The sequence below is a fragment of the Lutra lutra genome, chromosome 9 (genome assembly GCF_902655055.1).
Source record: "Lutra lutra chromosome 9, mLutLut1.2, whole genome shotgun sequence".
In the NCBI taxonomy this organism is placed as follows: Eukaryota; Metazoa; Chordata; class Mammalia; order Carnivora; family Mustelidae; genus Lutra; species Lutra lutra.
The window spans coordinates 16587665-16613231 of NC_062286.1; the positions used below are offsets into that span (position 1 = coordinate 16587665).

General features: G+C 39.0%; 1 protein-coding gene across 1 annotated transcript; it reads right to left on the bottom strand.

The window, feature by feature from the left end:
- Positions 1 to 24437: 24437 nt before the first annotated feature.
- LOC125109274 (ATP synthase subunit f, mitochondrial-like) lies at positions 24438 to 24836 on the bottom strand. The gene has a single exon (XM_047746099.1). It carries the CDS (start codon positions 24813 to 24815, stop codon positions 24555 to 24557), a length of 261 nt encoding a protein of 86 aa, XP_047602055.1. The 5' UTR covers positions 24816 to 24836; the 3' UTR covers positions 24438 to 24554.
- Between the last annotated feature and the right edge of the window lie 731 nt (positions 24837 to 25567).

Consider the following 25567-nt stretch of genomic DNA (forward strand, 5'->3'; position numbering starts at 1 on the left):
ACTGGCAAGAAAGAAGGGCAATTACAATACTCATTATACAGATACATAGTCCCATTATATTACATGGGTGCCCGACAGTAAACTGCTGTATTTAAACCCTAATACATAGCATTTATATTACTGATGCAAGAGGCTGATTATATATTGTCCATTTAAGTAGAGTGTTAAGTTCTTCATTATTTGCTTTCTGTTTTGTACAGAAAGGAAATTTTGTGAGTTCAAAGGGGCAGAGAATAAAGCAAGATTATTCTAGCATACTTAGCCACCCATTTGGTAGCATTTGAACTTTCCTGATGATCATTTACCACGCAACAGTGACTCTCTTCTGTACTTTCACCATTTGCTACAAGGTCACCCTTGAAGAGCTGCAAGGCAAACTCACTGAAGTCTTTAGCACAATGCTTTACCCTCCTTCTTAATTAGCTGCTGGGAAGGAGTGGAATTGTTTTGCCATTCCAGTGTCCCCATTTAACTCATTGGGACTTGGCTCTGCCAGTGGAGAAGGGGCTGGTAACAGCTTTTGATGGCACCACCTAATGAGGCTATCAGTAACACACTCATGCGATTAGACCTCCCAGCATCTCAAATATGTAAGGAGGCAACCTGCACAATACTATGAAAACCTGGAGCAAGAAAAGGATTTGGTGATTGTGTTTTATTTAACAAAGATGAAAGCAGCAATCTTCCCATCAGGCAGTATTTATGATTAATTAAGATAGATTTTGCAAAGCAATCTATGCTTTTTGTGCTCAAGCAGAGGCATGCTAACAAGAGAGGACAGTCATGAAGCTCCATAATCTGAACAGTAATAAGCCTGGCTTCAGCCCCACCAGCTAAATTTCATCTCAGTGACATTCAAGGTTTGGCAGCCACCTCCAAGCCTCATCACAGATGCTAATAGCAAATCGACTAAAATGGCTGGCGTGGGTGATGCCAAACCTACAACAGTTTGTATCTTTTGAAAGTTCCATCTCAATTTTCTAGAAATTTTCTTGGGTTGGATGAAATACATATGATATGCATGTAGGCTCTGGGTGGGGGGGGCTATAGCAGAGGTAAAGTGGGCTTCAGAAACCAGATATTGAAGGGGTTCAGGAAAAGGGCGGGGCTTGTCTGGATGGAACAAGAATTCACAGCAGGCCGTGGTCCTGAAATATGCTACACAATAACTAGGGTTTATGAACTTGTACCATCCCTCGGAGTGAAAGTTCTGATCCCCTTCAAGACCTTATTCTCAGTTGTCAAATCCAACAAAGAAGGAGATTTTGAAACCACGGGACTAATCAACAACAGAAACAATGGCAATAATAGCACAATGGTGAGTTTTTAGGCAAAATCTTCCATAGTCCATGTACCTTTTAATTTTTTAAAGTTATTTCTACAGGTTCAGGCTGATAAACTGATCAGGTACTTAATAATCTCTACTAATTATTTTGAAGGAGACAAAAGAAGGGATTTCTTTCACTAATTTCCTTTGAAGTATGGAAAAGATTTTATTCTTCCATTTATTTTATTTGTTGAATGCCAGCCATGTGCCAGGTGGTGAAATAGGTTTTGGGGACACATGACAGACCAATATAAACATGTCTTCTGACTTCACATAACTTGCCAATTATGTGAGATTTATATGAGGAAGTAGGCAATTAAAACACAATGTGATATGGACTGTGACAGGGGAAGAACAGAGTCCAAAGGGAGAGATGGGACAGTCCCCTGACAGACCTGGTGGTGGTGAGGCAGGGACAATGCAGGAATTTCCTAGAGATAAAATGTCTAAGCTTCAATACAAATGATCAGTAGAAATTGGCTGGGAACAGAGGCCTGGTATCCATGGGGAAAAGATACTCTGAAAAGATAAAACTTCCTCTGAAAAGGAATGAGAGAGAAAGAATGATATATCCAGAAAACACCATTCTTCTGTGTAGCTAGAGACAAGTGTGTGTGATGGGGTCCTGGGGAGAGGGATGTGATTTTAGGAAAAGATAAGATGTAAGTCTGGGGGTCCCAGATCACAAAGGGTCTTTTAAGTTATATTAAGGAGTTTGGACTTACTTATTTTTAAGCACATATGTGCCTTGGTCTACTTTGCATTTTAGGATGAAGAACTTTCCGTGATGATAAAGTTGAGGACTGGGAAACCTGTTACGAGGCTGTTGCAGGGATAAAGCCAGTTAAATGTTGTTATAAGAAGCACATATAGAGGGCGCCTGGGTGGCTCAGTGGGTTGGGCCGCTGCCTTCGGCTCAGGTCATGATCTCAGGGTCCTGGGATCGAGTCCCGCATCGGGCTCTCTGCTCAGCAGGGAGCCTGCTTCCCTCTCTCTCTCTTTGCCTGCCTCTCTGCCTACTTGTGATCTCTCTCTGTCAAATAAATAAATAAAATCTTAAAAAAAAAAAAAGAAGCACATATAGAGAGGCAGGTAGGATTGTGGATATGAAGATATTTGGGAACTATTGAGGAAGTAAAATTAGCAGGCATCAATGACTAATTCCATAAGGACATTTTAAATAATGTGGAGTCCATGGTAGAAGAAAATGGTAGCATTCTCTGATAGGAAACCCAAGGTGAAGACCTTGGGGGCTGGAGGAAAGGGCTTTAGTTCTCTCTTAGAGGTTTTAAATTTTAAGCATCTGTGGGTGATGAGCTTTTAGATGATCTTTTCAGCCATGAAAGTGAGTGAACTTGTTCAAGAAGACTGCATTAGGGGTGAGAGAACCTAACTGGATACTTGGAAAAGCAGTAATACCTAAGAGTTGGCAAAGAATGAGTGCCCAGAAGAAAATTGATATCAGGAGAATCATTAATGGTTGAAGTAAATTTTCAGAGAGAGAATGTAGACCACTTGTTAAAGATGGTTGACTATGAAAGAGGAGAGAAAATCTAGTTGATATTTGCAGTGAATATGGGGGTTGAAGAGTAATTTCTTTTTAAGATGGGAAAGATGAGCTTAATACGGGCACACAGATATGGAGGTTATGATAATCCAACCTGGGGATAAAGTTTACCTTTGAACAGCTCATGAAAGGAGGATTTGCTGAGCAAAGGAAGGATGTTAACACATTTGTGGAGAGGCATATTTAACCTACTAAAGAGAACAAAGTGTTTCTCTGCACTCTAACAGTAGCTATTTGCATATGCGCGGTGTGATTAGAGATGGCTCTTACTTTCTCCCTGGAGCCAGACTTGTCTTTGGCAAAACAGGCATACCTCATTGTACTGCACTTTCCTTTATTGTGCTTCACAGATACTGTACTTTTTTTTTTTTTTTTAAACCAATTGAAGGTTTGTGGCAACCCTGCCTCAAGCAAGTCAATTGGACCCAACTTTCCAACAACATTTGCTAATTTTATGTCTCTGTCACATTTTGGTAATTCTCACAATATTTTAGTCTTCATTATTGTTATATTTGTTATGGTGATCTGTGATCAGTGCTCTTTGATTTTACTGTTGGGATTGTTTTGGGCTCCACAACCCATGCACATATAAGACAAATTTAATAAATGTTGTGTGTGTTCTGACTGTTCCACAGACTGGTTGTCCCCCTATCTTTCTCCTCCTCTTTGGCCTCCCTATTCCCTGAGACACACCAATATCGAAATTAGCCCAGTGACTAACCCTATAATGTCTTCTCTGTGTCCAAGTGAAGGAATAGTCACATAGTTCTCACTATAAATCAAAAGCTAGGAATGATTAAGCTTTGTAAGGAAGGCCTGTTGAAAGCCGAGATGGGCCAAAATCTAGACCTTTTGTGCCAGTTAGCCAAGTTGTGAACGAAAAGGAAAAATTCTGGAAGGAAATTAAAAGTGCTACTCCCGTGAATACGTGAATAATAAGAAATAAAACTGCCTTATTGCTGATATAGAAAAAGTTTTAGTGGTCTGGATAAAAGATCAAACCAGCCACAACATTCCCTTAAGCCAGAACCTAAATCAGAGCAAGACCTTAACTCTCTTCAGTTCTAAGAAGGCTGAGAGGTGAGGGCAGCCGGGAGAAGTCTGAAGCTAGCAGAACTTGGCTCATGAAGTGTAAAGAAAGAAGCCATCTCCATAGCATCAAAGTCAAAGTGCAAGGTGAAGGAAGTAGCAAGTGCTGATGTAGAAGCTGCAACAAGGTATCTGGAAGATTGGGCTAAGATCATCAAGGAAGGTGGCTATGCTAAAGAGATTTTCAGTGTAGATGTACTAGCTTTCTATTGGAAGAAGATGCCATCTAGGACTTTCATAGCTAGAGAGGAGGAGTCAATGCCCAGTTTCAAGTCTTCAAAGGATAGGCTGACTCTCTTAGGGGTTAGTGCAGCTGGTGACTTTAAGTTGAAACTAGTGCTTATTTACCATCCCTAAAATCCCAGGGCTCTTAAGAATTATGCTAAATCTACTCTGCCTTAGCTCTATAAATGGAACAGCAAAGTCTATATAACAGTACATCATCTATTTGCAACATAGTTTACTGAATATTTTCAACCCACTGTCGAGAACTATTTCTCAGGAAGGAAAAAAAAAAGAGATGCCTTCAAAATATTACTGCTAACTGACAATACAGCTGACCACCCGAGAGTCCTGATGACAGTGCAGCTGGTCACCCAAGAGCTCTGATGGAGATGTACAATGAGATTAATGTTCTTTTCATGTCTGCTAACACAACATCCATTCTGTAGCCCATGGATTAAGGAGTAATTTTGACTTTAAAGTCCTATATTTAAAAAGAAATACATTTTGTAAGGCTGTAGCTTACAAGTAGTGATTCTTCTGGTGGGTCTGGGGAAAGTAAACTGAAAGGCTTATGAGAAGGATTTACTATTCTAGATGTCGTTAAGTACATTCAAAGTATCAACATTCATAGAAGTTTGGAAGAAGTTGATTCCAACCCTCATGCATGACTTTGGGGGATTCAGGACTTCAGTGGGGGAAGTAACTGCAGATGTGTTGGAAACAATAAGAGAACTGGAATTAGAAGTAGAGCCTGAAAATGAGACTGAATTGCTGCTATCTCCTGATAAAACTTCAACAAATGAGAAGTTGCTTCTTATGGGTGAGCAAAGAAAATCCTTTCTTGAGATGTCATTTGATCCTGGTGAAGTTGCTGTTAAGATTGTTGAAATGACAACAAAAGATTTAGAATATTACATAAACTTAGTTGATAAAGCAGCAGCATGGTTTGAAAAGATTGACTCCAATTCTGAAAGACGTTCTACTCTGGGTAAAATGCTATCAAACAGTAGTGCATGCTACAGAGACATCTTTCGTGAAAGGCAGTCACTCGATGTGGCAGACTTCATTGTTTTATTTTAAGAAATTGCCAAAGCCTCCCCAGCCACTAGCAACCACCACTCTGATCTGTCAGCAGCCATCAACCCAGAAGGAATACCTTCAACTGGCAAAAAGCCCAGGTGGTGGCTTGCGCTTTTTAGCAGTAACGTATTTTTACTTAAGGTATGTACATCGGTTTTTTAAGATATAATGTTACTATACACTTAAGAAACTACAGTATAGTGTAAACATAATTTTTATGTTTTGGGAAACTGAAAAATTCATTTGACTGACTTTATTTCCACATCCGCTGTCTTGTGCTGGCGGTCTGGAACCGAACCGCCATGTCTCTCAGGTGGGCCTGTATTGTTCGCGATGAGTTTGAACATCAAAGTTTGTTTGTGTTATTTTCTTCATTCTTTAGAATTCCGGGTTCACTTCTAGGTGTTAAGATTTCAAAGAAGAAGGCACAGTCTTACTCTTCCCTCAAGGATGTTTACAGTGAATGAGGGCTGGGATGGAGTCATAGGGGGGTGTCTCAGGCACACAGAGCAGACGCTCAGCACAGCCTGTAGCAGCAGTCAGGGGGCAATGTCTTTCTGAGACTTCGCTGAATTCTGGGAGGCTGAGTAAGAGTTTGATAAGCTACGATGCTTTCAGTACATTATTCAGAATTTTCACCAGTTCAACCAAAATCTGCCCCCCACCCACCCCAGTTCTTTTTATATCGGTAGTCAACACACTTGTTCTGTAACAGGGCAGATGGTAACTATTTTAGCTTTGTGGGCTATCCAGTCTCCATGTAAGTACTCAACTCTGCCTCATAGTCTAGAAACAACCATGAACAATATATAAATGAAGGCGTGTAGCTACTGACATGGTGAATTTCACCTGCACCCTGTGATCCTAGAAAACAAAGAGGTTGAGAAATCTCCCAACACTGTTGTCTTCTAGGAGACACCTTACTGCAAAAAAATCACCTTTCCCCATATGACTTACATAAGTCTCCTTGGTGGTCCCCTTGTTCACCTATGCCAAGCCAGATTCCTTTCTTTCTTTTTTTTTTTTTTTGAGTCATAAATAATTAGCTAAACTTTTTTTTTCCATTGATAAATGAGAACAAAATACTTTTAAACCAAATTTTGGTTAAGAGTCTCACTTTCCTCCAGGCCTCTGAACTTTGACCTGCCCTCAATCAGCCTACAGACCCACTTTAGGGGCTGCTCTCAGAAAACAGACTAGCCTCAGCACAAAATATTCTGACGTTCCATCTGCTATCTGTTACACCAACTTTTTGACTTACTTCCACACTTGGTTCTCTCTTGTCTCATCATTCATTTCTTTCTACAAAAGAAAATTCCCTTTTGTCTAACCCTTGAGTTGTTTGGTAATCTTATAATTAGAACTTTCTTTCTATTGCTATGGTCTCCTCCCTTTTTCACCAATCCCCCCACCCACCCCCTTGCAATAATTCTTCAATAAACTTTTCTCATTACTAAGTATAGCTTTATTAATAAAAACCACTGAATTTAAACCATGTTGTGATAATGCATGCTGAAATTTGAATATTATATAATTTCCAAGTGGCACAAACTATTATTGTTCTTCTGATTTCCCCCATACCTTATAAAAATGTAAAAATCATTTTTGGCCCACAATCCATACAAAAAATAAGTAGCAGGTCAGATCTGACCCCAGGGATATAGTTTGCCAATCTTTGCTTTATATTAAAGAGGCTTCAGGTTTAAGAGAATACAGTTAGTTGGCCTTTTAGAGAATTACCTACCAATTCAATTCAGTAAGCATTTGTTAAGTGTCTACTCTGTGCTCAGCATTATTCTAGGCCCTAGAGATAAAGTCATAAATAAGACAAATATTGTCCTACTCTCAGAGAATCCAAAAATGAAAGCATCAGTATTTAACTTTAGTATGCCCTGCTGCCTCTTATATGGCACGGTGTTATTTAATTACAGGTGTGCTGTAGATATGTTATGACTAGAAGCTGTTACTTTAGACACAGGTAGGCTATTGGTTGCCTCAATAAACATACCCCACAGTCTCTATCTGATTAAATACTTTTCCCTATATCAGATCAACCTAGACGCCCATGGACTAATTCCAACAATTTTGTAATCATTCTAAATAAATATCAAATTCCTCCTTGAAAACTGTCTTCAGACTCTGTAGTATGTTATTCTGCAGTGACAATCTTTTACATGTTGATTGTGAATTTTATTATTAGAAACTGCCAAGGATTATTTAAAGCCAAGTTAAGTAAATGAATTAGATGAGTAAGGGTGACTAAAAAAAGCAAGTAATGCTTGTTCCTTTGGAAACACAAAATCTCTGATTTCAAGGCAACCCAGTTGAAATTTTGTGTTATTTTTCTTAGACTGGCTTTTTGTGGATTGAATATTTTTGTCCCCTCACCAAATTCTTCTGTTGGTGCCCTGACCCCTGAATGTGATTGTATTTGGAGTTAATGACTTCATGAAGGTAATTAATATTAAATGAGGTCATGAGGGTGAGGTCCTCGTCCAATGGGATTAATGCCCTTATAAGAAGGGATACCAGAGGGGCGCCTGGGTGGCTCAGTGGGTTAAGCCACTGCCTTCGGCTCAGGTCATGATCTCAGGGTCCTGGGATCGAGCCCCGCATCGGGCTCTCTGCTCGGCAGGGAGCCTGCTTCCTCCTCTCTCTCTACCTGCCTCTCTGCCTGCTTGTGATCTCTCTCTGTCAAATAAATAAATAAAATCTTTAAAAAAAAAAAAAAAGAAGGGATACCAGAGAGTTCACTGGTGCACGTGCTCTCACTTTCTCTTTGTCCCCTCCCCCCTATCTACTCCACATGCACGAAGAGGCTTTGTGTGAGCACAGTGAGAAAATGGCAGGAAGCAGGTCCTTACAAGGAACTGAAGTGGCTGGCACCTTGATCTGGGGCTTGTCAGCCTCCGAAACTGTGACAAATAAATTTCTATTGTTTATGCCACCCAGTCTATGGCCCCTTGTTATGGTAGGCTGAGCTGACTAATACATGGCTCTCTGGAAATTTCCTAAAGGAGACTTTGGAAAGTTCTGAGAAATGTCAGCCTTCTTGGAATTATTTTCCACTCACCAAGGAGACTCAGTAAAGAGAAAGACACTCATTTGGTTACATAGGTTCTTGTCAGTTTTAAAAACAACAAATCATATCTTTATAAAATCATATGTATGTATGTATGTATGTATGGTTTGCATCTTATTTAACTCCCTAGTAACTATGAATTCTAAGCCCAGGGTCACCTGCAAATCTAAACAAGGGATACATCCATGTGGGGGTGGCTGTTTTGGAGTCTAATTGTTTAATATTTCCGGAGTGGGGGACTGCCTATAGACTTCTTAGAAAATAAGTACTTATTTGGGAATACAAAATGAGAGGAGGAGGAAAAGAAGACATGCCCATGAATAAAACTCAACCTGAAACACATAAGGTGCCTAATTTACCATGACTAGGAGACGCCGTCTGACATACTTCTTCCCGTGGCCTGTGTGGGAAGGCATGGGAGTCTGTATACAGGGCTTGCCAGAGTGCGTATTCCTTCCCTGAATGTTATAATCTCAAACTATGGCATTGCCACGATAATTAAGAACATATGTAATTAAAAAAACAAACAAACAAACACCTAAGACCTAGTGAACTCATGCTGACATTGATTAGAAAAATGGATTAAACCGGTGAATAATGTATTAGACTGAGATTTACAGTTACCTGCTTGTCGGACAAATAATCACTAATTACTCCACTTGTAAGAATCAGTTACTGACTCTCTCTCACATAAAGCATTTTCCTTTCTTTGGTTGCCCAGAGCAGAATTGGATTCATTTCCCTTTTTAATTTTCCATTCATTTTTAAAAACAAGTGCCCACTGGGTGCCAGTGTGTGCTTAGAGCTGGGAATATGAAGAGAAATAAGTTGGGGTCCAGGACTCGAAGTGTTGATGGCCTTGAGAAGGAGCAAATGCATCCAAAGAATTGCAATGCAGACAAGGGCTATAATACAATATTGTCCAAAATGCAGCGGGAACAAATAGAGACGCGAACCCTTCTTTGAGGGAGGGTCCAGAGCTTCTCATAAACAGGGCCGCGTGTTACTAAGAAAGGTGAAGGGATCACCGCACACCATTTCTTTCTCCTTCCATTCACTTAATAAAAATCGCAGGGTCAGATAAATCCAGGAACAACCAAAATCAATTTACCAGGCAAAAAAAGGAGAGGACAGGGAGGAGACTTTTTATGAACTCACTATTTGAGGAGAAAGACGCATTATTTTGGTGGCAGCGGGCAACTAGGTAGAAAGAGATTGCTATTAAGTGAAAAATGAGCTTCCACAGGAAGCCATGACAATGAAAGTAATAATTAAATCTTCCTCTAACTTAGGTTGCATTGTAAGTGCTTAGCTGAAAAATGTGTCTGTACCTCCGGGCCTGCAGCAATGACATCTGTTATATTTTAGGAACAGAAAGCTAATGAGGTGGAATCTGGAGTAGTGAGCTTAATTGGGCTTGTTTTGATTAAGTGTATGTGCTGGGAATATTCTAATCACTTGTCTGAATTGCAAAACAGCCAACGTAAGCCCCCAAATTCTTGCAACCATTTGTGAATCAGTTTAGAATAGATGGGGAGATTGTATGGAGGAAAGAGTAAACTGCAAAGCAAAAATTATCTGAAGTTCGGGTGAAGTAAAACGCATGTAGTGTTCCATGCCTAATTAGCAACTTCAGGCCTGAATAGCAGCCCAGTCATACCTGTCTGCTGTTCACTCTAAGTTAAGGCATTGGCTCTGAGAATCAAAACATGTCAGAGCCTGAAGGACCACAGTGAGCACAGTGCCATCTGCCTACCTTGCTTCCAGAGAATCAGAGGCCCAGAAAGGAAGGGGCTCTCCCCAGACCACCACGGACTCCATGGCAGGGTCTAAAGAAGATCCGAGGTCTCCTAATTCTTAGTCAGCGACTACTCTCTCTACTTGCTCCAGACCGGGGAGTGAGAAGACAGCCAAGTGCAGACAGGGTTTGATACGACAGTTCCCATCCGAACATCAAAGATTGCTTTTAAAGGTCTGTTGGTCTCACATAAGGACTTTGGAATTTTTTATTTTCTCTATCATACTCTTTTCTTGTTCTGAGCTTTTCCATCTCAGAATAGAAATTAATTCTTTGTATAAATATTTAACATTTTTCTTCTTCTCTACACTGTATGTTTCATGAATGCAGCCCTCATCTGTGTACCACTGGATATCACACCATTCTGATTTTGTTTTCCCATAAGGATTTGCCAAATCAGGGATAAATATGTGACGATGTCAGTGAACATCTCGACCTAGCAAGAAACGGCAAAAGAAAAGAACCAAATCTTAAAGGGAAAAAGAGTATTTCTTTGTATGCAATATTTGCAGAGTGGCATCTCTGCTCTGGAAAACACAGAAATAGAGATACAAAGATTGAAAGAGGAAGGTGAGCCTGGAAGTTAGAGAAAGGGATCCTGTACCTTGGATGATGTCCAAGAGGGCTTTGGGGGTGTTGGAGTTTAAAGTATCACACATGCAATTCACTTCTTCCATTCCGTTCAAGTTAGTTCAAACAGCATTTCCTGGATATCTGTTTATTTTAGACCTCATTTGAACCCTGGAGAGATGGGGATAGCAGACCCACCCCTGCTTTCTTGACCTTGAGAGTCAATAGTTGATAAACTTTCTCACCCTGTAGTAAGCATAGCACATGCAGACTATTCGCCGATACTCACGATCTCCAAGCAAGCTGCTGTGTGCCCTCATGCGCCTCTCGCCTAATGCAGAACATAGATGGAAAAAATGATGTGCCGATGGAAAAAATGCTACCTTGAGATTCTGAGATCATTAAGGAATGAGGTCAGAGACCAGAGAGAGAGAGTGTGTGTATGAGAATGAGAGTGAGAGCAAACAAACAACAGAAATAATATTTGCAATAAACTAACTCCCAAGGTCAGCAATGAAAGTAACTAGAATAAATATTCTTAATAAGGAGGCAGACAAGCAAAAAATATATATATATATGTGTGTGTGTGTGTGTGTGTGTGTGTAAGATATAGCCTCGACTGGAGCAGCCATGACTGTGATTAAATTTGCAGAGCTATATTTAAAAATTACCTCTATGGTGAAGGGTTTCAGGCCAAAACCTCAACCTCTTCACCCCACAACTATATTACTGACATATCCCTCTTTCCTGCCACTCACAAAGTTACTTCAGGGTGCCCACTGGGTGAAGTGGGAATTGGATAGGTACGGGAATTGAAAAAATTCACAAAACCCAGAAAAATAAGTGCAGGTTACGTGAAGCCAATTTCCCTTAACTGCTGGTGTAAAGGCCCAAACATGCAGAAAGAGTATGAATAATCGAAGTAAATTTTAATTAGTTTTAATCCTTTCTTGTTCTCCTATAAATAGGGTGGGCTGTTTCCAATGTTCTATTACCTTGGCATGTATGTAATATTTACTGGTACACAGAAACACTATGCAACAATTTAGGATAGATATTAAAGAAAAATGCCTTACTCAATGTAAACTGCAAGGATAATTTAGGCTGGCAGAATGTAATTACCCAAACTGGAACACATTCCTCAAGGGAGCAAGAAAGCATGAAAAGACGGTATGCTATTGCACCCCGTGATGAGAGCAGCAGTTTTGGAAAATGAAAGGAAAATGAAGTAGGGATGAAAGTTATACAAGAAGACCTGCCATTTCTGATGACCTTTGGTGAGAGATGGAGAATTGGGGGAATTGCATGAGAGTAATTGCTGCATTGGAAGCACCTTTAAGTTCATTTCATCTGACTCTACATCCTCCCTAAGTGGGTGTTGGGTCTGTACTTGAGCACTGCAGGGATAGGGAGTTGACGATCTTCTCAGATGGTCAAAATGATCCCTCTTATGGATTAAAGAACTTGTTTCTTACAATGTCTACCAGCTGGACTTTGGCCTTTGAGAGCCATACAATATGATCTTTTCCTCCTCCACCAGATACCGTTTAACTATTTCAATACCATTTCCATGAACTGTCTAAATCTTCCCTCGGCTAAATGTTCTCTCTGCTTTCTTCTTCTTCTTTTTTTTAAATTAATTAATTAATTAATTAATTTTGTTCTCTCTACTTTCAACTGTGCCCTAGATAATACATTTCTAGACCCACCACTATTTTAATCCAGCACCTCAAAATAAGCTATCATCATATTTTTCTATCCTAGTGTCCTGAATTGGATATATTACTCTGATGACACGGGAGAGGGTTGGCCTACCACTCTCACGGATCTGACGTTATACCTGTGTTAACTGGTCTGAAAAAGCTTCTTTGGTAGCTGCTTCCTTTTGTTAACTCAAGCTGAATCTAACAATGCTCTAACAAATTCAACTCTTTTTCTGAGTCCCCTAAGTGAGATTGACCCAGAGATCTCCCAGACCTTTTTCTTCTCAGCTATTTGTAGATAGACCCCTGGTATCTCTCATCCCTTTCTTAATATCTGTAGTTAAAGTTTAATATATTTCCATATTATTACTCTCAATGGTTTTTAGTAATAATAATAAAATAAGAATATAATCATGTTCATAAAGAAGAAATAATCCCCATTCTGTTGTCCAAGCTATGAAGGATTTCAGAGCTATATGCAGTGGTGTGTTTGGGGATTTGACTCCGCAAAGGCAGAACCAGCTGAATGGGATGAAAAAAGAGGAAGCATCTCACTCCTGTTTGAGGTGAAATGACAGGGTGTGTTGTCATAGGTCATGTTGTCTTTACTGTACTTCTGACCACACGGATGAAGCCTATAAATGGCAGCACTACCTTGAACAAAAATTAATTAAAAAATTCATAGGTGTATAGGTTTTCTGTTGAAAATTTTCTTGGCTTTGTTCCAAATTCTATTAATCTTCAGCATCCCTATTCAGATAGTAAGAATGTGTCATAATAATACAATAGAAACCCCACCGATTAATCACTATTACTATTTCCAAATTGGTGCCATGTCATTATACTGAAGTGCAGTAAGACATCAGGGTGTGGGGATGGGTGGGTATGGTCTACCGATATGCACAGTCACTTATCAAGGAAACATATTTGATATTGTTCTGGGTTTCTACCTTTATAGTGTTTTGCTAAATATTCCTTTCTCTCTATACTATTAACTTTAACAAAGAGACCATCCCCCATCAGTTTTTTTTTTTTTTTTGACCACAGTTAAAGCACAGATTTTCGAAAAGAAGCTATGTGAGCTTGTTAGTTTTAGTTTATACTGAATGTTGCTTGAATGATGTGGGCAGTAATTGTGCACATTAATAAAAGGTGAATGGGTGGGTTAAGGAATCATAAAGATACATATTTATAAACAGCACATGTTTAAATGATGTATTTGGGGATGATGTGGATACGATCCCACAAAGATTTTACTAGATTCACAGCATTCCACACTATGCTCATCCACACCACCTTATTCAGTACAATACAACATTCTGCCATCTTACCATCTAGTGATATAAATGGGTCAGAGGACAGGCTCTCTGCCTTTACTGTGTTTCTTCTTATTGGATTAGAATCTAAATCTAAATGTAAGTTCTTTTGATAGTTCTCCAGGCTAAAATATACATTTGATTTTTGTAGCATTGGACGGTCTCATGAGAGTCCAGTTTTTCATGAACCTATCAAAACAAACAAAAAACAATCCTTGCTCTCCTGTTCAGTAGGGAGAGGGCACTCCTCCATAGACATAGTTGTCCATGCCATATATAGTATAGTGTGGAAACCACCATTACCAGGACTAAGAAAAAAAAAAGATACAAACCAGAGCTTATGAATTTACCATCCAACATCTTTTCCCAGCAAATTTTTTATCTCGGAATTTCTCCACAGCTTATGCATCTTGATTTTGTCTTCTCTGTTTTACTTTTCACTTGTTTTGGGGGTGTGGAAGTAATATTACACTGCAGTAATTATTATCCCAGCAATGTGAGGAAAAAGAAAATTATTGTGTCCAATTAGAGAATTAGATAATGGAGTTAGGTTTCTTAGTTGTTTTTTTTTTTTTCCATCAATAGTTGCTACTTACTTGCCATTCTGAAAGAAACCAACAAAATTTAATTTCAAATCTATCTAATTATAACTGAAAGAATTGATTTTATTTTTCAATAATTTTCAAGCCTTGTTTTCATCTACTTACAACTTCTGTGACTATACAATTGCATTTAAAAACAAAACAAAATATTTGTTAACCCACTATATATATAGTACATACACACAAATACATATGCATGAATATATAAACAACATATATGTAAAATATATAACACACTTACATGTGTATTTACAACACACGTGATATATATACATACCTATGCATACATATACACATGTGCTTATATGTGTATTATGTGTGTGTATAAGCAGTCTATGTATTTTTTTTTTAAAGATTTTTTTTTAAAGATCTCTTGACAGAGAGAGAGAGAGAGAGAGAGAAAGAGCACAGCAGGGGGAACAGCAGAGGCAGAGGGAGTAGCAGGCTTCCTGCTGAGCAAGGGAGCCCCATGTGGGACTTGATCCCATGACCCTAGGTTCATGGCCTGTGCTGAAGGCAGACGCTTAACTGGCTGAGCCACCCAGACCCCACTATGTATCTATTTGTTAAATGAACCAAATATTTCTTGGTAGAAAACATTGAAGGGGGGCTCAGTGGGTTAAAGCCTCTGCCTTCGGCTCAGGTCATGATTTCAGGGTCCTGGGATCAAGTGTCGCATCAGGCTCTCTGCTGAGCAGGGAGCCTGCTTCCCTCTCTCTCTCTCTGCCTGCCTCTCTGCCTACTTGGGATATCTCTCTGTCAAATAAATAAATAAAATTTAAAAACAAAACAAAACAAAACAAAAAAAAAACATCGAAGGTTCACAGAGGGAGGAGAAAAATGATCATTGTTATGTTGCATATCAACAAAGGAAATAGTTAGAAATGCTCTAACTTAGTAGTAGTAAATAAAGTAATTCCAGTGAAGCAATGAAGTCACAATAATTTCCTTTCCAACTCCCTTGGGTCATTGAGGTGGATTTGGGTGTTATACGCAAACAATGAATAAGGGGAATGTTACATCAAAAAACTAATGATGTATTGTATGGTGACAAACATAACATAAAAAAAGGAAAATGTTCACCATATAGATATGTTAACATTTTCTGTGGTTTCTGACTGAGTTTCTTTCATCAGGAGCCAATTTGCTTAGGACTGACACCTAAACACAGAAGTTCTCCAAATCTAAACTTGTTCCTAACACATTTCTGCCTAGCCTTCAGTATCTCATCTCTAGGAAAACTTAATGTTCATCACAATAACTGCTGCATGACATGCTTTTGACAAATGTTTGTTGATTGAATAGTTGCTGATTATTTCTACTCTGGCTCATATCTTTGGGTCTTTTTCTGGTCCTAGTCACTACTACAATGTTAGTTAATTCTTTACATTAAGGTCTTTTTTATCTGATAAATAGTAGAAGATACAGTTGTTTAAGCAAATTTCTAGGGAAGTCATTAAGTATTTAAAGCTAACCAGTTCTATTAAGTATCTAAACCATCCCTTTCCTTCCCTTCCCTTTCTTTCTTTCTTTCTTTCTTTCTTTCTTTCTTTCTTTCTTTCTTTCTTTCTTTCTTTCTTGTGTTCTTTTTTTCCCTTCCCCTTTCCCTTCCCTTTTCTTTTCTTTCATGGCCAGGGATCTCAAGCTTCATCATCTGAGGAATAACTTTGTCCCCTTGCTTGAATAATTCTAAATTTTACTTTTTTTGTGCGGTGTAACTGGATTTCAAAATCATAATTAAACTTCAACATAAGTTCAGAATTTAATTTGGTATCCAAAAGTGCTTTCTTGGTATGTAGAAACTTGCTTGCAATTTAGCCATAATCTTTTTATTAAAAAATGGCACACAAAATTAATTAATGTTTACCCTGTTTCCACATAACCTCTGACAGCTACTCACCCTGAGAGGCCCCAGGGAAATAGGAGGCAACTATATAGGCACAAGCCTAGGGCCCTTGATTAACTTTGAACTTGGAATTTATTATTTTTTTTTCTTTCTGAATATAGAAGCAACAGGATGTATGTAGGCTGCAGTGCAGTCTAATGATTGAAAAAAAAAAAAAAAAGAACTGGAAACATCACTTTGCCTACACACAATCCTGTTTGTCTTTTTGCAGTGAGTTAAACCACCCCTTCCATGAAGTTTTCCCAGCCGTTTCTTGTTCATTGTGCTGTTTATCCTCAGAAGTCCTTGGCACTTATGGTCTGTAATATGCAATCCGACCCTCAGTTATTGGATGCTGAACCACTGATGAACCACTCCTTCACGTGGGGTCCTTCCCCTCCTGATGACAGTGAACTCATTGAAGGCAGGGGTTAGTCTTTTACTTTCCTCCTCCTTCTTCTTCTTCTTTTTCTTTCTTCTTTCTTCTTTCTTCTTTCTACTTTCTTCTTTCTTCTTCTTCTTTCTTCTTCTTCTTCTTTCTAAATCTGGCCCAGATCTTTATGCAAAACTAGGCACAATCTAAATATTCAGCACATATTTTCTAACTGGCTTTTTCAGAATATCTATCAGGAGAGATGGGGGCAGGAAACATAGGAATGTGGAAGGCTTTGGAAAGAGAATTCTAGGGCAGGGTCTAGAGGCGATGAGCAGTTTTGTTGTTTGTTTTCAGGTGATACTACCGGTTATGACTACAAGGGGGTGTGTGTGTGTGTGTGTGTGTGTGTGTGTGTGTGTGTGTGGTTGTTTTGTGTGTGTCTGTTCTTTGTATTGTGTTCTTAGTAATGTGTCACCTGGCAGCAAGCTTTAGAATGGGACCCTTGAATAATAAGATTTTTAACTTAGCAGAAGGTGCAAGGATTCTGTCTTTTCTGATTCTCACATTCTGGGTCAATGGACCTAAAAGAGACATCAGTAGTCCCAAAGGGTAATTTCTGCTTCAATCTCATAAGAGTCTGAGGATAGACTATTATCATCAGCATTCCTCCATTGGAGGAGGCTGAGTGAGAATGATGTTAGTGGGGATCCAGTGCTTGTCCTCAGGTGGCTCACAGTGTTCTTGGAGAATCCAGACTCAGGCTCAAATTGACATAAGACATTATGGAATTAGAGTAAAAAGTGGTGGCTCTACTTTTTTTTTTTAAGATTTTTTTTATTTATTTGACAGACAGAGATCACAGTAGGCAGAGAGACAGACAGAGAGAGATGAGGAGAAGCAGGCTCCCCGCTGAGCAGAGAGCCTGATGTGGTACTCGATCCCAGGACCCCGAGATCATGACCCGAGCCGGAGGCAGAGGCTTAACCCACTGAGCCACCCAGGCGCCCTGGTGGCTCTACTTTTAACGTATAAACCTATTCCCAAAACGTGAAGCTTACTATGGTATGCAGTACCCTGCCCAGAGCATTGCATTGGTGTAGCTCAGCAGCGGCACTGGGTAAATGGCTTCTTTCATTTGAGTATATGAGGAGTCCCTCTATTGATTCTAAGACAGCTAGTTTTGCCTTACTGTATCAGTACGAAATACATGCTATATATCCAGTGGTAGAACAAGACAATGTCTCTCACAATGTCATCCGAGAACATTAGTTGACACACAGATTAAATTTGTAAGGAAGAAGAGAATGAAGTTTTATGGTTTATGTTGTAGATTCATTTGTATAAGTGATTAAGTGATTGTATAAAAAGAAAAGTGTGAATCAACACATCCAAGATAACTTAGAGCTCCTATCTCTATGTCTTTTTAATCAATGCCATATCTGGAGGCAGACTAATTACATTTTCATTTGGCCCCAAGTTAGGAGGGTCAATTTAATAAGCTGTTTGACAGACTAGGTTCAAATAATCTTGCTAAGCTAGAATAACAGCCCTAAACATATAAAATCATAAATATTTATTTAACATCTACTATTTGTTAGGCGCAGAATAAAGTGCTGTACACGCATTACCTCAAAAAATGCTACGTACTATGTACCCAAAAAGCTATGAAGAAACTTCTGATTTCCTGCCCAGGATATAAGAAGCTTGGAAGTCACCATTTCATCCTAACAACAAGTAAAAAGCAGAACAAACTGAAAATTCAAAAACTCTTTCTAGATCCCTGAAAGAAGAGAGGTCCTAGGGCAAGCTGCCATTCCACAGACTGGAGGGGCTGGCAGGCAAACACAAAGAATCAGAATCTACCAGAGCAGAAAGAAGGCCATGAGCTGAAACCTCCCTGGGAACCAGTGCTGGGATATGAAAACTGGAACTTTAGTTCCTTATTTTGAAATATACCAAAGCATTCTCTTCTTCTTAACAAGATCTGCCTTTAGGAGAAACTATTAAACCAGGGCCTAAACTACCAGGGTTTTATCAGAGACTAACTGATCCAGGGGAGGGTAATAGCCAACTCCAACTAGCCAACAACTAGCTATCCTGTTCCACCTAAGGGAGGGTAAGAAAAACTAAGAAGTACTCCTGAAGTTCACAGTCCAGAGGCATAGCCCCCTAAAAGACTGAAATCTAGTAGGACCATAGAATACTTCCCCTGTCACCACACCTTACCACATCCTAAAGTTCTGTTTATATCAGTTCCTTTTACCTACTACATTACATACAGTTATCAAGAGTCTGTAAAAACATTTTCCTCATTTTATTGGGTTGATTTTTATCATTGAATTATGAGATTTTTTTCACCTATTCTTTGCAAAAGCCTTTGTCATGTATTTTGCAAACAAAATGCCCAATTAATAGATAAGGAGACTGAGGTTCAGAGAAGTTGGGCCCTGTCTAATATTCACATAGCTAGTAAGTGCCAGAGCCAGGATTTGAACCTGGGTAGTTAACCAACCTACTATATAAATTGTTTAGGTCTTCATATAGCTTTATATTACCTTTTATATATACCTTAAAATATGCTTTATAGTTTAGGTAAAATGTGTAACTGTTGTTCAAGATTGGGAAAATATAAATGCTAATATTCATGAGAAAGGACTTTCGTATTTCAGTAACTTTAAGGTCAACCTGAACCAAAGGCATAAGATGGCTATTTGAAAAATCAAATGCAAAAAAAAGAAAAGAAAAGAAAAATCAGATGCAAATCTGAGCTACATAATGTGTAGCTCAAGGGAAGCAATAATCCCACCACACATCAAGACCCCATTTGGGGTGGTATTGATTTTTAAGAAGAGGCTTTAAAACACAGTGTGTCCAGAAGAAGACAATAAGATTTACGAAGGCCCTGGAATATATTGCCAGATTAATTCAACAGTATTAATTGTATTAATTAATTAATTGTATTAATTGAGTACCCTGTGATAGATATTATGGTATGATGCCGAACAAAACAGTGCTTATCAGAAGTTGAGGTTCAAGCAATTTCAGGTATTCATCCCAAAGAAGAGGTAACTTGAGAGTAGGATAAGAGGATAAGGTGTGATTCAGTTACCAAAACCATTTAAGTACATCCTCTGTCTCCCACATTATGTTTGAGAACAGGGATACAGGGATGAATAAATATAACACGATGACCATTCTCAAGGAGATCAAGGTCTAGTAAATGAGAGATGGACCACATATTCAACTGTGATAGGATGAATAATGTACTAGTAAAATATGCAGTGGGCTAACACACTATGGGATGCAGCGGAAGTCAGCTGAACTGCTTCTGTTTGAGGAGAATCACAGAAGAGGGTAACTTGATCGCTTTCTGCAAATATTTTAGGAGCTGCTATTGGACACAAGAAACAGGTTTGTTAAACAAACAAAGCCCACCAGAAGGAGCATAAACATTTGGAAATCGTAGAAAAGAACATCTATTAATAGGTGAAAAAATTTTTTTCTAGCAATAAAAGATGAGATAATAGGTTACCCTGAAAAAAAAAAAAAAAGTGAATTCCACACCACTGAACATGTCCTGGCAGAGTCCAGCCATCATCTGGCAAGGCCATTATGGACCAGATTCTTGCCTTGGTGCAAGGTTGAGCTAAGTGATTTTAAGGTCACTCCAAATTCTGAGAATCTGTTACTGGCATGAGCAGCTTTCTAAATTGGAAAGCTACTTACAGGAAATGTTGATTGGTTTGTTCTTTAGATATTTTAAAGCATTAGCTTTTTCCTGACATAAGTCCAACATAAATCTTGTGGGTATGACCTCGTACCTGTATCTTCATATTATCTGGCTAGAGCTTATTTTAGGATTGTAGCCTGTTAATTATCCTGTACATAAAGAAAAGGTTTTTGTCCAATGAGCATACACTCCAAAAGACCAGAGCAGAGGCACAGATTTATAGTTTCTAACCAAAGCAGTACTGATTTCCCAGCTTTCAAGCTTGAAAAGGGCCAGGCAATTTTTTACTTGGTCCTGTCAGTCTGTGATCTGGGAATCCTACATCATGTTAGCTGGGGACATCCACACTTTCCTGGGGAGATTTCCTTTAATCCAGATTACTGAAGAAATGTTTATATTCTTTCATTCCTCTCTTTTTGGAATAGTGGGAAGTATAAGGCACTAGGATTTAGGAATGCTAGATTCAGTTCTTTGCTTTGTTGCTTAATACCCATATAAATAAATGTTTGGAGATTTAGATTCCTATAAATCATGAGAGATGCATTGAGTCTGTAGTTTCTAGATATCAGTTTGACTTTTTAATTTTTTTTTTTTTTTTGAGAGCTTATAAACTATTCAATGTGGAGCCTCAGCTTCAGGGAGTCTGATTCAATAGATCTTGAGTAGGTTTAAGAAATTATATGTTTCTTTAAGTTTTTCCAAGGATCCTGGTGGTATAACCCAATTTTGCAAGGTCCTTTTCAGTTCTAAAAGTCTCTGAGTTTGTGATTCTGTTTTTCTCTCGCCAAAACTTCAGTGATTTTATACAGACATATATATATCTTAAAAAGAAAAGGCTTTTACGCACCACAGCCCAAGTGGAAAAATTCAATTCACTTGTCATTATAGGCAACATCATTTTATTTTAACAATTTCCCTTTCTAATGCTGTTCAGGTAGTTTGAAGAAGTGTCCAAAAAATGAAAAAGCTGAGAGGAATTAAATAAACATTTAGCCAAGTCATTGTACAACCTTCCCCCCACCCATCTGCCCACCCTTCTAATTCCTTCCCTTCTTTCTGGTCTCAAACATTTAAGCAACACATAAGAGAAAAACGCTCTCCCTTAAGCCCATTTCTGAAATGATTCTATTTTTAAACACTGCAGTTCATCTCAATTGTGCTCAAATTCAATTCACTTGTGATTGTGTGCTATATTATTTTCTTTATCAATTTCTCCCCAGACTCAGTGGGGCAGTGATTGAAATTTGAAAGCTTATGGGGGGAATAAAGTCCAAAACAGTATTGAGGAAAATGTGTCTTGAGTCTGTTGGCTGCAAGAAGCCCTTGCTTTCCCTCAACACCCAATCCACTTTCATCCATAGACTCTCGATAAACCCCATCCAGCCAAAATGACTTAAAAAATAAATTTGAATAGATTCTTCCATCATCAAAAGAGTTCTTTTCTCCCTAGTCTTAAAACATTTTATTTTTTGTTGTTGCATCATGTGCTTAATGCTTTGGCTAAGATTGCCTTGCTTTTGGTTGCTAAATCTTTGCTGTGCCTTAGGTGAAGTCAGCATGTATCCATCTAAGGCATTAGGAATGTTGGCTGTTGGAATCTTCTTGGAATGGAAGGATAATGCTCATTCTGTTCCCACACTACCTTGGCTTTTGAACACAATGAGAACTTATTTCAAATATAACCATCCTGATTAGTATCATATTTGCAAAACATTTGATATCATCTAATTATTAATTACATTCTAATTTCTTTCTCCCACAATTCAGTGGAAAAGCAATCACCAAGTATGTTAGGGGCAATGAAGGGAACAGGAATTAACAAGACCAGGGTCCAAACACCAGTGTAAGGATGTACAGGTCTCGTGTTTGTTCATGTTGCCCACAAGATAAATTTTTCATTCATGTCCAACCCCTCATCTGATGGTGGAAATGCCACACTCAGGTTATTACCTCCTCTGGTATACAGCTCCATGTTTGCCTATGACTTCTTCATTATACGCTTTCCTAGCGTATTGTTTTGCGTCCCATTACTTTTAAAATATTGGTTTCTTTGTGTCATTGGCCACTTGGGTTTACTTATACTCTTTTGGGCACTGAACTTGGAAGAGAGTACAATGGTCCACTGAAGCACATTTATTTTATGGGTGGGTAGAATATAAGAGGCCGAAAAGTGCAATTTCTCCCAAATATATTGCGCATGTCCAGATCTTTATTCAAAATCCTGCTAACCCAACTCTGCTTTCATGAATTTCTTTTCTCTTACCTATACCACTTAGTAAAAATAAGCCCTTTCTTCAAAGTCTGCCTCCTCCAAGAAGTCTTCTCTGACCACTTCCATTTCCATTCAATGTATACTTCCCTTGTGCTCTTATTTACTTCTCATGCAACTTAATGTTTCTAGTATGTATATAACCTTAAACAGACTATATAGATCTATGCCCCTGCATGGCCACACTGTGTCCTAACCTCCTTATCACTGTCTGGCACAGAGTTGGCACAGGCCAATTGCTTAAGCAGTATTTGTGAGACATAAGATAGTAATAACATTTTGTTGAACACTTACATGCTAAGCACATTATATGTTATCTCATAACAACTCCATGAGTTAAATACCATTACTATTCCATTTTTAAAAATGAAGAAATTGAGAAATTAGATGGTTTAAACAGTGTGCTTTGTGTCAGAGCTGGGATATGAAGTTGGGTTCTGTCTTAGAGCAAATACCCTACGATGCGATGATGTTTCTCTCCAGGGCTTTGCTCCATGATTTATTCTTTTATTTCTTCCCTGTTTAATCACCATAATCATCTCTGGAGGGTGGGGTGGAAAGTGGTATTTTATGGTTTAAAAAAAGATGTATAAATAGTCAGAAATTCTCCATGGAGGAGCTTATAGGGGATTGATGTTGGGAACAAGGAGTATATAAAGTCACATTATACAGTTAGCTGAGGTACTTGGATTCTAAGTGATTTAATTCCATAATGATGGTAGTATTTCTTAAAAATAGAAGAGGCACCAAAGGTGGAATCTTCACTTCCAGTATCACAAATGGAGTGAGAGACTACGGAGTTTGTTAATGCTGTCTAATCAGGTCACTCACCTGGGCCCACTTGACATCCAAATCTCCATCCCCTTCTGCTTTCACAGCAGAGGAAAGGGATGATAGTACTTCCCCTCTCATGGATTTACATAATTGTAAAGCATCAATGACGCCATTGCTTTTTCAAAATGATTGTTGGAAGTGATTAGCTACTACAAGTCCCAGAATAAAATACATCTGTATATTTCCTGCCTTTATGAATATCTGAGAACAGACAATGGACTGGAGAAACATCTGAGAGAAGCAGGCGAACATCTGCTAGATCAATAGCCCTTATACAATTACCCTCCTTAGAAGGCAAACCCTAAATGACCCAAAGCAAGAATTTTATTCATAAAGAGACTGAAACAAAGAAGACAGTGTTTAAAAAGTACTTTCAAAATTATAAGAAACTGTCCAAATGTGAGCTATTTTGTTTAAACAGTTCATTAAAACACCCCCTACTCAGGGTCTTCAGTATTTCTGGGGTAGTGAAAACATAAAGGAAGATGCCTGTGGTTTCAACATGTATTGGAAAGAACTGAGACCTATTAAAATAGAAAAGAAAAAAATTGAATGAAAGATCCTAATCTATGATTATCATTGGAATGATCTATGCATTGAACAAGCCTCTGAAATGTTCTCTGCAGTCCTTTGACAATGCAGCTTCCTTATCAGAGTCTTTCTTATTTGAATTTTAGAGTTTAGGTCATAGAGACAACCTAGTTTCAGGAAAGTAAATGTTCTATCCTACACCTGACAGTGGGAACCCCACAGGGAACTCAGCAGCATATATTGGTGTGGAGCCTAGAGAGGGGTGATGGGACGGGGTGAGGATTGTAAACCGCAGGAACATATAAAAATGTATGCAGTAATATTGCCTTTCTACAGTTCTTCTAAATACTGCAGTGGCCAGGAAAGAATTATGATATCCCCTGAGTAATCTAAAAATACTAAGGACATGTGAGTATCTGTTACTTTTCTTTTCCTTTTTTTTTTTTTTTTAAACAGTCATCTTTTATTGGTTGTTAATTCTGAATTATGGTATGAAAGGATTCAAGGGTGCCAAGCAAAGGTCATGGTCAGGAATGCCACGTGTGTCTCCACACTGGGCCCTCTTCAGTGTTACTTGCGTATCTGTTCATGCTTGAGTTCCTTGTAACAAGGAAAGTAGTTGAAAACCACATCAGCTGCCAGCACCATAGAAATCCCAGCGATGCGCCCTTTCTTCACCTTGACATACTTGTTGTAATACCGGTAGTAACGTCTTTGAAATGCGCCAGAAGTGCCTTTAGGGGTGAAATCCTGCATCAGTATCCAGCTGGGCAGCTCTCCTAGTTTCACATCCATGAGCTTCTTCTCCTTCACTGGTATGACTGACACCATCTTGGAGTCCTGGGTGTCCGCTCCCCTGTTACTTTTCTTTTTCTTTTTTTTTTTTTTTAAGATTTTATTTATTTATTTGACATCACAAGTAGGCAGAGAGGCAGGCAGAGAGAGAGGAGGAAGCAGGCTCCACGCTGAGAAGACAGCCCGAGGCAGGGCTCAATCCCAGCACCCTGGGATCACAACCACAGCCGAAGGCAGAGGCTTAACCCACTGAGCCACCCAGGTGCCCCGCCCCATTACTTTTCTAAAGTGACTTCCTTGTGGTGTACAGAGATGTGGATTGTATTCACACACACACTCAGCTAATATTTATACGGCTTTTAATTTGTGCCAGTTACTTGGGAGTGTTTTTCCAAAATACCGAGAATAGTATGGGTTCCAACTGGGACTAAAAAGCTTAATGGAGATAGGATTACTTCAGTGATTTATTGCAACATAACCCACGTCCCAATCCTAATGGCCCCAAACAATGACCATTTATAATCTCTCATAATTCTGTGTTTGGCTGGTCTTAGCTAGGCAGTTCTTCTGATGGATCTGCTATTGGGTGGGGCTTCTGAAAGCACAATGAGTTTTTTTTTTTTTTTTGTATGACTTTAATGTCCAGGATGACTAACTCCTGCAGCTAACGGTTGGTGCAGCACCAGGGCAAGCTCACCTGGGCTGTCACCCAGAGCATCTTGAGTCTCCTCCTCTCCTGTGGCCTCTCTGCATGGATTGAGCTCTGCACAGCATGATGGCTGGGCTTC